This window comes from Eptatretus burgeri, chromosome 5 (genome assembly GCF_056783735.1).
Source record: "Eptatretus burgeri isolate ZD-2024b chromosome 5, Ebu_testis_v1, whole genome shotgun sequence".
Lineage (NCBI taxonomy): Eukaryota > Metazoa > Chordata > Myxini > Myxiniformes > Myxinidae > Eptatretus > Eptatretus burgeri.
Window position 1 is genome coordinate 9,584,813 of NC_140965.1, and position 13,277 is coordinate 9,598,089.

Sequence of the window (13,277 nt, forward strand, 5' to 3'; positions counted from 1 at the left end):
GTTACTTCAGACTCTAGTCAAAGTTTTAAGAACTGAAATTAGTGTGAACTGAAGTTAACATATCGAAGGGATGAACTACTTTACTTAATCTGTCTGAAACCGTGGCTAAGTCATCATAAATCGCATGATCCAATTGCATCCTCTAACTAGAGAGTTCATAGAACACCTTACCCCTTGAAAAACAAGGACATGGGTGCAAATTTGATTGGTCGAGATGACATGAAATGCCATAATATTTTGTCCAAGTACTACTCAATGGAAGGGTTTTTGAAAGTGTCAAAAACGTGATTTGTGTTCTACAGTGTTTAAGAGAGATTAACAAATTGAAAGACATATAGACTATAAAGGTTGAGGCGACCAGGGTTGCGTCAGGAAGGGCATCCGGCGTAAAACATGTGCCAAATCACTATGCGGATCATATGGATGATCCGCTGTGGCGACCCCTCACGGGAGCAGCCGAAAGAAGAAGAAGAAGATAGACTATAAAGGTTGGAGAAAAAAATTTGGAAGTTTACTACCGTCGCTGCAGTGTCTTTCACACCACCTTATTTAGCACATCACATGAGTGATTCATGCCTGTTGTTTGTGTCCTTTTTGATGTCCTTAAAAAAAAAAAAAAAACAACTCAGTTTCCCGTTTGGTATTATTTTCAATTATGTTTGATTGCCAGACAAGGAGACAGAGTAAAACTGGAAGAGCACTCTGACATTGTGACGTCTCCAGATATGCCTCTGCCCACATTATTACATCATTATACAGACTTGGACCAAGTTTGATTTAAATTCCTGAACACAGTTCAAAATATGAAATAATTCTGGCTGCCAGACAATACGTATGATCAGGTAGAAATTTAAAACATATCATGACGTTTCACATTGATTGATGAAGCGGTTAAAGAGAAAAAAAATTTTTTTTAAGATTTTTCATTCAATCCAATATGGCTGCCAGACCATGTGACCTATTAATTATGTGTGAACACACCAATATCTTCAAAGGTTTGGGAACACGTGTGTGAAGTTTCCCCTCGATCTGTCAAGCCGTTCTGGAGAAGAGGATTTTTAAAGTTTTATTCTTCAAAAAAATTAATAGCTGCCAAACCATGTGACCTATGACATCATCGGTGGAAAACTTTTTGTTCCTCATGGATAGGTGATCATACCTGGAAAGTTTTGCCTCGATCTGTGCAGCCGTTTCGGAAAAGAAGATATTTGAAGATTTTTATGTTAAAAATATATATATGGCTGCCGAACCATGTGACTGAGGACGTCATCCATTTTTTCCCCTCATACAATTTAGCCCTAGATGACCCTCAAACATTTTCATACTGATCGGATAAAGCATTCGTTGTTTGCATTTCTGATAATGAAGCCACCTATGACATCATCAAAGGAAAAAAGAAATCACTTGTTTCCCATGGGGAGTACTTCACATGTGCCAAGTTTCCAGGGGTGTAAGCCAAAGTTTGAATTCGACTCAAAGCCTTGGAAAGAAAAGTTTGAATTCAACTCAAAGCCTTGCAAATAAGAGAAGGGCAAGGGAGGCGAAAGGAGTTTGGAAGGAAGAGACGATGCATCGAAAAGTCAGTTATTTATTATTTTTGTGAGAAATTATTTAAACCATGCAGACGACCGAACGATTGCACCTAGTAGCTGAATCCAGCTCCAGGACAAAGCAATTAAAATCCCAACAACAACAATAACATCAAAATCCTCTCAAGCAAACAGTAATTGTGAGATATTAGCATTAGCATGCGTGCTGATGGCTGGAACAGCCACGAGCAGACGTGCAGCGAAACACAACGAGATGAAGCAAACCCATCGAATCACAATGATAAATGGGAAAACATAGAATGTGGAACTAATCCCAGCTCTCCCTGCAGGCAATGCAACCAAAGATGAATGATACAGCGTCCATTTATGTTAAGTCCACTTTCCTAATAAACACATTAAGAGCAAGTGTACAGAAGCGATTTGTTTAGTGACTTTGCCATCCTGTGAGCAGGTGTTTTATTTCAGAAAAAAAAAATTCTGAATTTAAAAAGCACATTCAGCAGCCTCCAGAAGCCACACAAATGTTTTACAGAATCAATTATTTGAGCATCAAAGATGACTATCAAAATACTTTACAGGCTGTGGTGTAAAATTGGAGTTAATGCAAAGGGTACTGAAGGTGTTTTGAAATCTTGCACGTTGAGGACATCTAAACTTGGGCTTCCATGATAGCCGAGAGGTATGCAAGCTTTCCCCTGAGCTGTCCAACCTGGGTTTGAATCTGGCCGTCCCTCGGATGTACATCAAGCCGGAATGTTGCTTGCACTGGTGGCAAAGTCGTTAAGGATCCCACGGTGTCTTTGGTGAAGAGCAAGCGAGTTATCGCAGAAACCCTGGCTAAATTTCAAATTCCTGCTGCGTTCATCAGGCCTGGAAAGCTGGTGTGTGTAAGACTTGGAGCAGAACCATTCCCTGTCCAACCCCACAACACAAGGTATTGGCTTAGCGGTTAGGGTTGTGGCTTGGGATCCTAGGGTCCTGAGTTCAAGCCCTATTTTCCGCTGAATTAACACCAGGGGGTTGACTCAGCCTGTCATCCTTCTGAAGTCGGCAACATGAGCAACAGTGTAGCAGCCAAAAGGCTGCACACGAAGGGAAGGGGCTAGAGACGGATTGATTAAATCTGGTATTGGTGTGGCGCAGGCATGATGGGCCGATTGGCCTCCTCCTGCGCCTCAATTCCTTGTAAAGGTGGGAATACTTTTGGTCCTTAAAGAAGAAGAATATGATTATGAGATGTAAACTCCAAATGAGGAACTCCCTTTCAATTGTCTCATCATAAATGCAAAATGTAGATTCCTAAAAAAAAGCGAGTGACTTAATACTCATACATCACTTTACTTAACTCTTATTTTTCTGATTAGTTATTTTTCCATCTTTATACAAACTTATTCACCAAGCAACTTCTTCACCATTCCAATGATAGTTTTGAAAGTTATATTTCGCACACCGTGGACTTGGTGGTCTCTTCTTGTCCCTGCTGGGAAACTGGTTATTAAAGCTGGAAAGGATATTATTCACTAAAATGCTAATTAGTCAAAAATATATCAAATCATAGTTCATTTGTATGCTATAGTTTCGGTCCAGTCTCGTTTCCAACAATGACTTTCATCCCCAAGATGGAGAGGTGTCTTGTAAATTTTGCTGTGTTATTTTTGTAACAGTCACCTCGTGCCCTGCACTTTCAATACAACTCCAAACTACAGTGAGTTAACAACAGGGCCACATTTCAGGGATGGATAATCCTGAGAAAAAACCAATTCTGTGACTGAAGCGTCAGACATACTTTGTATATTTAAAAAAATAAAAAAAAAAAAATATATATATATATATATATATATATACATACATATATATACATACATATATATATATATATATATATATATATATATATATATATATATATATATATCTTCTTCTTCTTTCAGCTGGTCCCGTTAGGGGTCGCCACAGCGGATCAACCGTCTCCATTTCGCTCTATCCTCCACATTTTCCATTGACACTCCAACCACCCGCATGTCCACCCTCACCGCATCCATGAACCTCTTATTTGGCCTTCCTCTTCTCCTCCTGCCTGGCGGCTCCATCTTCAGCATCCTTCTCCCGATGTACTCCGCTTCCCTCCTGAGCACATGTCCAAACCATCTCAATCTCGCCTCTCTCACTTTGTCTCCAAACCGTCCTACCTGCGCAGTCCCTCTAATATACTCATTCCTTATCCTATCCATCCTCATCACTCCCAACGAGAATCGCAGCATCTTTAACTCTGCAACCTCCAGCTCCACTTCCTGTCTTTTTGTCAGCGCCACCGCCTCCAAACCATACAACATAGCTGGTCTCATTACCGTCTTATATACTTTCCCCTTCACTCTTGCAGCTACCCTTCTGTCACAAATCACTCCTGCAACTCTTCTCCACTCACTCCATCCTGCCTGCACTCTCTTTTTCACTTCTCTCCCACACTCTCCGTTACTTTGGACAGTTGATCCCAAGTATTTAAACCCATCCACCTTCCCCACCTCAACTCCTTGCAACCGCACCATACCACCACCCTCCCTCTCATTTACGCACATGTACTCCGTCTTACTCCTACTGACTATCATTCCCCTTCTCTCCAGTGCGTACCTACACTTCTCAAGGCTCGCTTCAGCCTGCTCCCTACTCTCCCTACAGATCATGATGTCATCCGCGAACATCATAGTCCATGGAGACTCAAGTCTGATCTCGTCCGTCAACCTGTCCATCACCATTGCAAACAGGAAAGGGCTCAGAGTCGATCCTTGGTGCAATCCAACTTTTACCTTAAACCGGTCCGTCATTCCTACCGCACACCTCACCGCTGTCACACTGTCCTCATACATATCCTGCACAATCCTCACATACTTCTCCACCACTCCCAACTTCCTCATACAATGCCACAACTCCTCTCTTGGCACCCTATCATAAGCTTTCTCTCAATCCACAAACACACAATGCAACTCCTTCTGGCCTTCCCTATACTTCTCCTTCAACATTCTCAAAGCAAACATTGCATCAGTGGTGCTCTTTCCTGGCATAAACCCATATTGCTGCTCACAAATCGTCACCTCTCCTCTCAACCTCGCTTCCACGACTCTTTCCCACAACTTCATGGTGTGGCTTAACAACTTTATCCCTCTGTAATTTCCACAGCTCTGCACATCACCCTTGTTCTTGAAAATCAGAACCAGTACACTTACTCTCCACTCCTCCGGAATTCTATCACTTTCCAAGATTTTATTAAACAATCTGGTTAACAACCCCACTGCCATCTCTCCTAAGCACTTCCATGCCTCCACTGGTATATCATATGGGCCAACCGCCTTTCCACTTTTCATCTTCTTCATAGCAGTCCTCACTTCATCCTGACTGATCCACCCCACTTCCTGGTTCACTATCTCCACCTCTTCCAACCTTCTCTCTCTCTCATTTTCTTCATTCATCAGCTCCTCAAAGTACTCCATCCACCTTCTCAACACACTATCCTCGCTCGTCAGCACATTCCCATTTACATCCTTTATCAGCTTAACCTGCAGCACATCCTTCCCAGCTCGGTCCCTCTGTCTTGCCAATCGGTATAAATCCTTTTCCCCTTCTTTGGTATCCAACTTCTCATCATATGCCTTTTTCTTAGCCTTTGCCACCTCTCTCTTTGCCTTTTGCCGCCACTCCTTGTACTCCTGCCTACTTTCTTCATCTCTTTGACTATCCCACTTCTTTTTTGCCAACCCCTTCTTCCTTATACTTTCCTGTACTTCCTCGTTCCACCACCAAGTCTGCTTATCTTCCTTCCTCTGTCCAGATGTCACACCAAGTACCTTCCTGTGGGGTACGGGGCATATGCACTGATGACATTCATCATCACCCCTTCAATTTCCAACTTCACACTCATCACTCGGTCAGACACTCTCCGCACCTCCAATACCCTCTTGACATAATCTTCCTTCAGAATTACCCCGACACCATTTCTCCTCCCATCCACACCATGGTAGAACAGTTTGAAACCACCTCCAATGCTCCTGGCCTTACTCCCCATCCACTTGGTCTCTTGCACACACAGTATGTCCACCTTTCTTCTCTCCATCATATCAGCCAACTCTCGCCCTTTGCCAGTCATCGTCCCAACATTCAGAGTTCCAACTCTCACCTCCACACTTCTACCCTTCCCCCTCTCCCACTGCCTCCGGACTCGCCTTCCCAGTCTCCTTCTCCTCCCTCGCCCAGCAGTAGCACAATTTCCACTGGTACCCTGCTGACCACCAGTACCGGTGGCGGTCGTTGGTAAACCGGGCCTCGACCGATCCGGTATGGAAATTCGTTTTGTTGTCCGCATAATGATTTGGCAGAGGTTTTTACACCGGACGCCCTTCCTGACGCAACCCTGGTCGCCTCTTATGACACACAGGGATATGGTACACCTATTCTAACTGGGGCATACAATGTAGCATGAACACCAGAAGTGAAATGACACCAGACCTGGTATATATATATATATATATATATATATATATATATATATATATATATATATATATATATATATATATATATATATATATATATATATATATATATATACATATATATATATACATATATATATATACATATATATATATATACACATTTGGAAAAACAAAACAACTTACTGCAATGTCGAAGAAGGCTCATGGAGAAGCTTGAACACAGTATATTGGATGTGAGCCTGGGATCCCAGCATAATGAGCTATGTGCTCATATGGGAGCACTAACCGGGCTACAATCCACAACACAACAACTTATAAATACAATTTAATGGATTGAAAGTATCAAAGGATTTTTCATACTTCTAATGAATGGAGACAACATGGAAAAGACGGTTAAACATGTGGCTCTGTTCACCAACCTGAGGATCATTGAAGTTTCGTTTGAGACCTCTGAGAGGTGGATACGCAGAGTGTGGTGCATGGATTATGAGAAGTCGACCACGCAGCACGTGTGGTGCAAACTTGGAGGCGACGGCAACGGTTGTTTTGCGACACCATTCCATGTTCTCGTCGGCAAGATGCACCACGACGATGATGTCAGTGAGCTCCTCATTGCTCAGCTGCTCAAAGACCGAAGTCAGGGTTGGCATCAGGTAGCTGCCTTTACGACGGTGAATTGAAGACATGCCTACTGCCAGGAACTCTGAAAAATAGGTAGTGATAGGGATATGGAGTAATCAGCAAATACCATTGGGAGGGGGGAGGGGGACCAACACAATTAGGAGCCCAATAAATTCAAAGCTTTCATTACTTCAATTGCAAATCTTTGCGAACAAAGAAATCAACAGGCTTCATCAAAATGGGCACAAATTTGAATATTATAGCAATGAAACACTACATTTAAGATTTATAAGCAATATTACTTCTTCGTTTAAAAAAATAAATAAATTAAATAATAAATAAATAAATAAATAAATAAACAAACAAACAAACAAAGCACGCATTTGTTAAAAAATAATAATAATCAAACTTTCAAAAGATATTTATAAATTAAATGAACTTCTACATGAACAATGAAAAAACAACATTAAAGATTCATCAATAACAAATAATCATTAAACATGAAAACAACGTGTATCCTAAACTTGTATAAAATGTCCTTTACAGTCTTAAACTCGAGGGGGAGCACTCGGGAGAGTGCAAAACCTCCACCGCCAATACTGCTGGGTCACTCAAGTGAATCTTATTCATTAAATATGATGTCAACAGTGCTGACAGAATTATAGTTCTTGTCTCCATTTTTTTTTTGGGGGGGGGGGGGGGGTTGTAAATCACTTAAAACATGTAGAAATGCAAAAAAAAAAAGAAATCGAAATTTTGTTGAAAAAAAAGTTGCAAAATTTTTTTTCTCTAACAACTTTTTTTTTTGGGGGGAGGGGTTGGAAATCACTTAAAACATGTAGAAATGCAAAAAAAAAAAATTTTTTTCTCTAAATTTTTTTTGGGGTGGGGAGACCAAGTCCAAAATCTAATGGCATGATCCTTGGACCATACCTAACCCCCCCCCCCCAACCAAGTTTCGTCGAAATCCGTCGAGGAGTTTTTCCGTAATACTGTTCACAAATAAACAAACAAACAAAAAACAAACAAACAAACAAACAGAAAGGGGGTGAAAACAGTAACCTCCGATCTTCGATGGCGGAGGTTAATAAGCAGACACTCTTATGGAACATCATAGATAACATCATTGACATTTTCATCCTCATCTTCAATTTGTGTGGTTGACTTGTTGAAGCACACCTCACCACACCAATCCCCACATGCTGGAACACATTTTAAACCATATTGTGGCATGAGCACTGGTTTGTTGCATACTGGTGTTTTTATTTGAGGTTTTACAATTGCAACGAATAAACTTGAGAACATTCGCAGGTGCTGCATCGAAGTCTGTCATAATTGGACACATAATACTGTTTACCAGCATCCAGCTTACAAGGATTGAGGCACTTATTGTCGAGTCCGGTCCATTGAATAATTTGCAGATGGATTTGAAGGCTATGGTACTGAGCTGCTGGTTCAGATTTGGGGGGGGGGGAGTCTCTCAGGCTCAATTTTCTTACAACGGGCGTCAGGCAACCATTGATTGATCCCGCATGTATCTTAAAGAAGTCAAGGATTCAGCATTTTTTTTCCTCCACACAAATGGCACAAGACTGAAATGCCCACATTACCAACTTCCTGAGCTCAAGTAATTGTCATTTTCAGTATTATATGAATATGCTAATTAGCTCATTAAATATGCAAGTAAGATACTTTCTGATCACAAAATCAGATTCTACAAGAAAACGTACAAACGGAGTGTGTTTTGACAAATCTTTAGTTGCTAATTTGGAATATGTAGACAAGTTCATGTCATTTAATGTTTCGTCAAGACTTTTCATGCAGTTGAGCATCACTTCAGAAAATGTGTTGGGGGGGGGGGGGGGTGAAGGCCTTATCAGCCTTATAAAGTATTTGCTATATGCCAGGCTCACAGAAGAGCTGAACACCAAATGAGCATGTAACATATGTCTAGAAAGTAGGGAGGCGAATAACATTGTATGTGAGAGAGACAAAGATTCTGACATACAGTTGTCTGCATTGTATCCAGAGAAAAAGCCAGAACTCTCAATTAGTGACACAAAAAGGAACAGCGGAGCACATTGCCTGCTTTGGAAAGACAAGTAAAGCTGGCCGTTCCTTCTACGTTTTGGTCTCGTGCAGGCAATGTGTAAGACCCCCCTGACTGTAGATTTTAAACAAATGTGGATGTTAGGTTATATTAGGTTAATGGTAAGGGTAGGGTTAGGACAAAGAAGAGAAGAAAATTAAAATGTTATTGAGCAGGTTAACATGGTGTGGATATGGCAGTCATGATGGGCCTAAATGGCCTCCTCCTGTGTCAAGGTTTCTTTGCATACGAAGCTGAATATACCCACGTACCAAGACGTGAGTAGACAATGGACAAAGGAACAAAAAACACTGCATTTGTACCTCGGAACAAGCTATAAAAGGCAAGTGCTCAGATGGGAAACCTAAACAGGCCAGCCTTGCACTTTCACAGCAACAATAAACCACATCTATGAGTGTTTATCTGCATGAACACATAGATGTTCTCCCAAGACTTGTAACATCAAATGAAAACAAACAAGGAAATGGTGTGGGCAAGCGGCATTAAACAAATAAATGACTTTCCCATGATCAGCCATCATTAAAGAGGTGTACCATTAGAAGAAAAAAAAAAAAATAGGCTCTTCCCTTCTGTCACTCTTCCCATCCTCAAGTCATTTTTCTTCTTCCACCTAATAGCTCAGAGACACACAAGTGTGGGTGGCGCAGGTCGTGCCCACCACGCTCCCCAATTGCTTCCTCAAACAAGAGAAAATACACAAAAGGGGTTTGAATTCCACACAACATATTAGCCGATACACGCGATCTCCTTGTCCCTTTAATAGCTTTCACCATTTTCTGAGCGTGGACTGCATACTGAAGGCTAAACTGCACGCTGTTTATTTGCAAACACATCAGGTTCGAGCTGAGAGAAATTGATTCTGAAAGCACCTGGCTTCGACAAATATACTGTATACGTTGTGTACGCCACACCGAGAAGCAGGATGCAAGTGTGCTCACGGGAATATGGTAGTTCAGGTGGTAAAACTCCCAACAACAGGTGGAAATAATTCATGGGACTTACATTGAGACTTTTCCAAGAATTGCATTGCCACCGTAACTGTCAAGGTTCCTGAATAATCGGGTGGTTGGGGGTATGTGTGTATTAAAGGGAAGAAACTTACCACCTGGGCAATATTTTCATGGGAATATACTTGAAAAATCAACATGCTATCCTAATCCCAGAGATACAAGACATGTGCCTGTAGCCCGTGCTTACCTTGGGCCTATCAGGAGTAACGTCAGGTGGAACAACATGGTGGACATGTAAACAAGAATGACCTTTTTCACGTCCCTGAGTTTCTCGTCATGGGTTTCAAAGAAAGTTTGTGTGCCATGACACAGAATACCTGAACCTTTCCTCACGCAAAAAATGGTTTGGCTGTACGGCCTGGAACTTCACAAAGTCTACGTCGATGATGAGAAAGGTTCCGAGGGAAGCGAGTATTTAAAAACTGATCTCTAGGAAAAGCGAAACTGTCACTCTATTGAATGACCACACCCTCAACAGTCGACCCACAAGTGACAACAACTTGTAGTGCTTCAACATATGGTGGCAATGCAGATTAGCTAAAGGAAGCCTCGAGGTTTGAGTATTTTTTTTGGGTGGGATGGGGGGGGGGGGTTAACTTTGAAACGACCTAATTAATGGGTTCTGATATGAAATTTTTAATTGTTTTCAATCATCCCAAATAATGAAAACTGATAACGACGTAATTATGATGTAAAGGCAATTCAGAAGTGTACCTTTAAGAGTATCATGATCTTAGCTAATTACTTTGCTCTCACAAGCCTGTGGTGTGCAAGCAAAATGATATGTATTAGATAGCAGTGATCACAGTCCATGATTACTACGACTGATCAGAGGGGACGTGTACAATCTCACATACTCTTCCTGGGGAGGAGAAATCCAGCAAGGTGCTCATACGTGATGTTCAAAGGAAGGTTTGCGTCGGTGAGGTTGCGGAATGACCAAACGTTCCTTCCCGAGTGCAACTGTTTCATCAGGATCTCTTTCGCAAGCCTCTCTTGCTGTGTTTGACAAAAAAACAAAAGAGGAATATACAGTATCTCCATGGACTTTTGTTCTCCAAATGCGAAGTTGTAATTTCAAAACTCATTTGAAAACAAGTTCCTTAATTGTGTGCATGAGGGCCAGGACCAATTTTACACTTTCTTCGTGGTTGTTTCTACAAGCTCGTCCTCTTGTTCAATGGAAGCTAAGGACAATATTAATAAAGCAACTGTGTAGAAGATGGAAAAGGAAATCTTATCCAAAATGCCCTCCCCCCTCTTTTTTTCCTCCATATTAATTTAATTACTTATTTTTAAACAGGATTGAGGCTCTTGGATGAGCAAGGTAATGGATAATAAAAACACAATGGAATGAAAGTGGGGCAGTAGGTTGTACACAATAATCAAAAGAATGAATGAACAAGAGGGAGGTTGAGAGAGGTAGAGAGAGAGATGGAGGGAGAGAGATGGAGGGAGAGAGACGGAGGGAGAGAGACGGAGGGAGAGAGACGGAGGGAGAGAGACGGAGGGAGAGAGACGGAGGGAGAGAGACGGAGGGAGTTCATCAATAAAAAAATTAAAACAATTAAAAGGCGATAATTCTGTCAAGTCAAAGGCAAGCCTCATCTGAATGGACATTGTTTAAAACATGAATAAATGAAAAAAAGAGGAACAGATTGTTATTTGGCCCAACATGCCCATATCACATAATTTGTATTCCACACTGAAAGCTTTTTTGAATGAAGAGGTGAGGGGGGAGGGGGGGGAATGATGAAATCTGACGAATTTGCTCATCTGAAGGCTCACCTCTCCAAAGCTGGAAATTTCCTTGTCAATAAAGATCAGGAGCAAGAGAGACAACAATACGCAGCTGATAAGGCCAAGTCCAGCCAGACGCAGCCACCGCCGATTGCACCTGCTGTGCATGTTCTGCTGGGCTAAGCAAGGATTGAGTATGCAGCACCTGTTTGGACACAAATAAACATTTAGGCCTTCAATGCATTTCAGCGACCACAGCCTCCTTTAGAACAACAAAGATCGCATCGTGACATTTCTCAAACGTGAGCAGCATTTTCAAAGACATCGAGACCAATTTCAAGTGGCGAGGGTTAACAACGTTGACTGGGTACAGCAAGTGTTCTCCTCAAATCAGCAGTCACGATCGATGGTTTAATGTGACTTTCCTGCATCTTGGTTGGACGAGAGTTTCCAACATGTCCCGTCAGTTCAGTCGGTCGTAGCAGTTGAAATGGGCCGTCACATCATACCAACTCCTTTACGGGATTGCAACATTATCACATCAGAGCATCTGGAGTAGTCTCCAGGTGGAAGAAATACTTCCATTTGTGTAAATCTGCACAGATAAGCGCTCGATCGTACTTTGAGCTTTGTTGATTTGTCCATCATCCCTCATGATGACTCTGGCAAGCACATGCCGTGGCTGTAGGCCAAAGCGAGCGAATCGAGGAAGGCTTCAAACGCTTGCCAGGATTTACAACTCTTGAGGCGTAACAGTGCGATACCGACCTGTCCAGTCAAAGATTGGACAGATGGGAAGGAAAGTGTCACATGTGCCACGCCATGAGAAGTGGTTGCCAAGATGTGGACAGCAAATGGGTCCAGTGAGGGGATGGGTGGGGTGCGTGGACTTATCGAATGGAAAAACAGCCACCACGGTTTTTACAGGAGTTTTTTTTGACAGTCTTAATCTGTATTATATATACATATATAATTTTACTCGTTTCATTCGTCATATGGAAACACCAATTGGTATACATACATGCATCGGGAATGGGGGTGGGTGGGGGGGTAGGTCCTATAACAGAGGGAGGGGGAAAGAAAGACATTGAGGTTGTGGAAGAAATGACAGTAGTAAAGTGATGGAATTTATTGAGTAAACATAGGTGTGTGTGTGTGTGTGTGTGTGTGTGTGTGTGTGTGTGTGTGTGTGTGTGTGTGTGTGTGTGTGTGTGTGTGTGTGTGTGTGTGTGTGTGTGTGGGTGTGTGTGTGTGTGTGTGTGTGTGGAGGAGGGAGAGGGGGTATGTGACGGGGTGTTATCAATGGATTATAAGTGGCTACAGCCCTAAATTAAAGTAAAATTCAGGCTCACGTAATCACAAAAGCATTCCGAAGCACAAAACAAAATCGGAACCGAGTCAGTTATTTCCTACGAGAGGAACATCACAAACTTAATGCCAAGCCTTCAAATCCATTACATGTGCTTCTCTACTTGAATCCCCCCTCCCCCCCCCCCCCAATAGAGGATGAAGCCCCATAAGATTAGAACAAACAGACTCCTTAATCTGTCACTCTTTGCTGCTGGAAGTCAGACAGCCTTCTCATCATTGTTTTGGAGACACGTATTGTGAGATTTTGTAAAGATCGCTGCTCTTCGTGTAAATTGCAAGCAGAGTTCAAACTCTCGGGTAAAGGTTTCATTTTGACGTGCTCTGTATTTTCCTATTAACCGGGCCTGGCCAAGCTCCCTAAATGCCAATGCTCACCTGTTAAGGTGAT

The 13,277-nt window shown here is 42.0% G+C and overlaps 1 protein-coding gene across 6 annotated transcripts in view; it reads right to left on the minus strand.

Annotated features, from left to right (window-relative positions):
* Positions 1-13,277, minus strand: part of MGAT4C (MGAT4 family member C) — a 55,216-nt gene that overhangs the window by 2,843 nt on the left and 39,096 nt on the right. For 3 of the 6 annotated variants that reach the window (XM_085880653.1, XM_085880651.1, XM_085880652.1), the window contains exons 2-4: positions 11,567-11,723; positions 10,636-10,777; positions 6,457-6,740 (exon numbers count right to left, since the gene is read on the minus strand). In XM_085880653.1, the coding sequence (XP_085736779.1) occupies positions 6,457-6,740; positions 10,636-10,777; positions 11,567-11,686 (546 nt within the window). In that variant the 5' untranslated portion in view covers positions 11,687-11,723. Of the gene's footprint in view, positions 1-6,456; positions 6,741-10,635; positions 10,778-11,566; positions 11,724-12,139; positions 12,990-13,277 lie in introns of those variants that run through there. The other 3 variants (XM_085880654.1, XM_085880655.1, XM_085880656.1) reach the window with 3 other exon arrangements.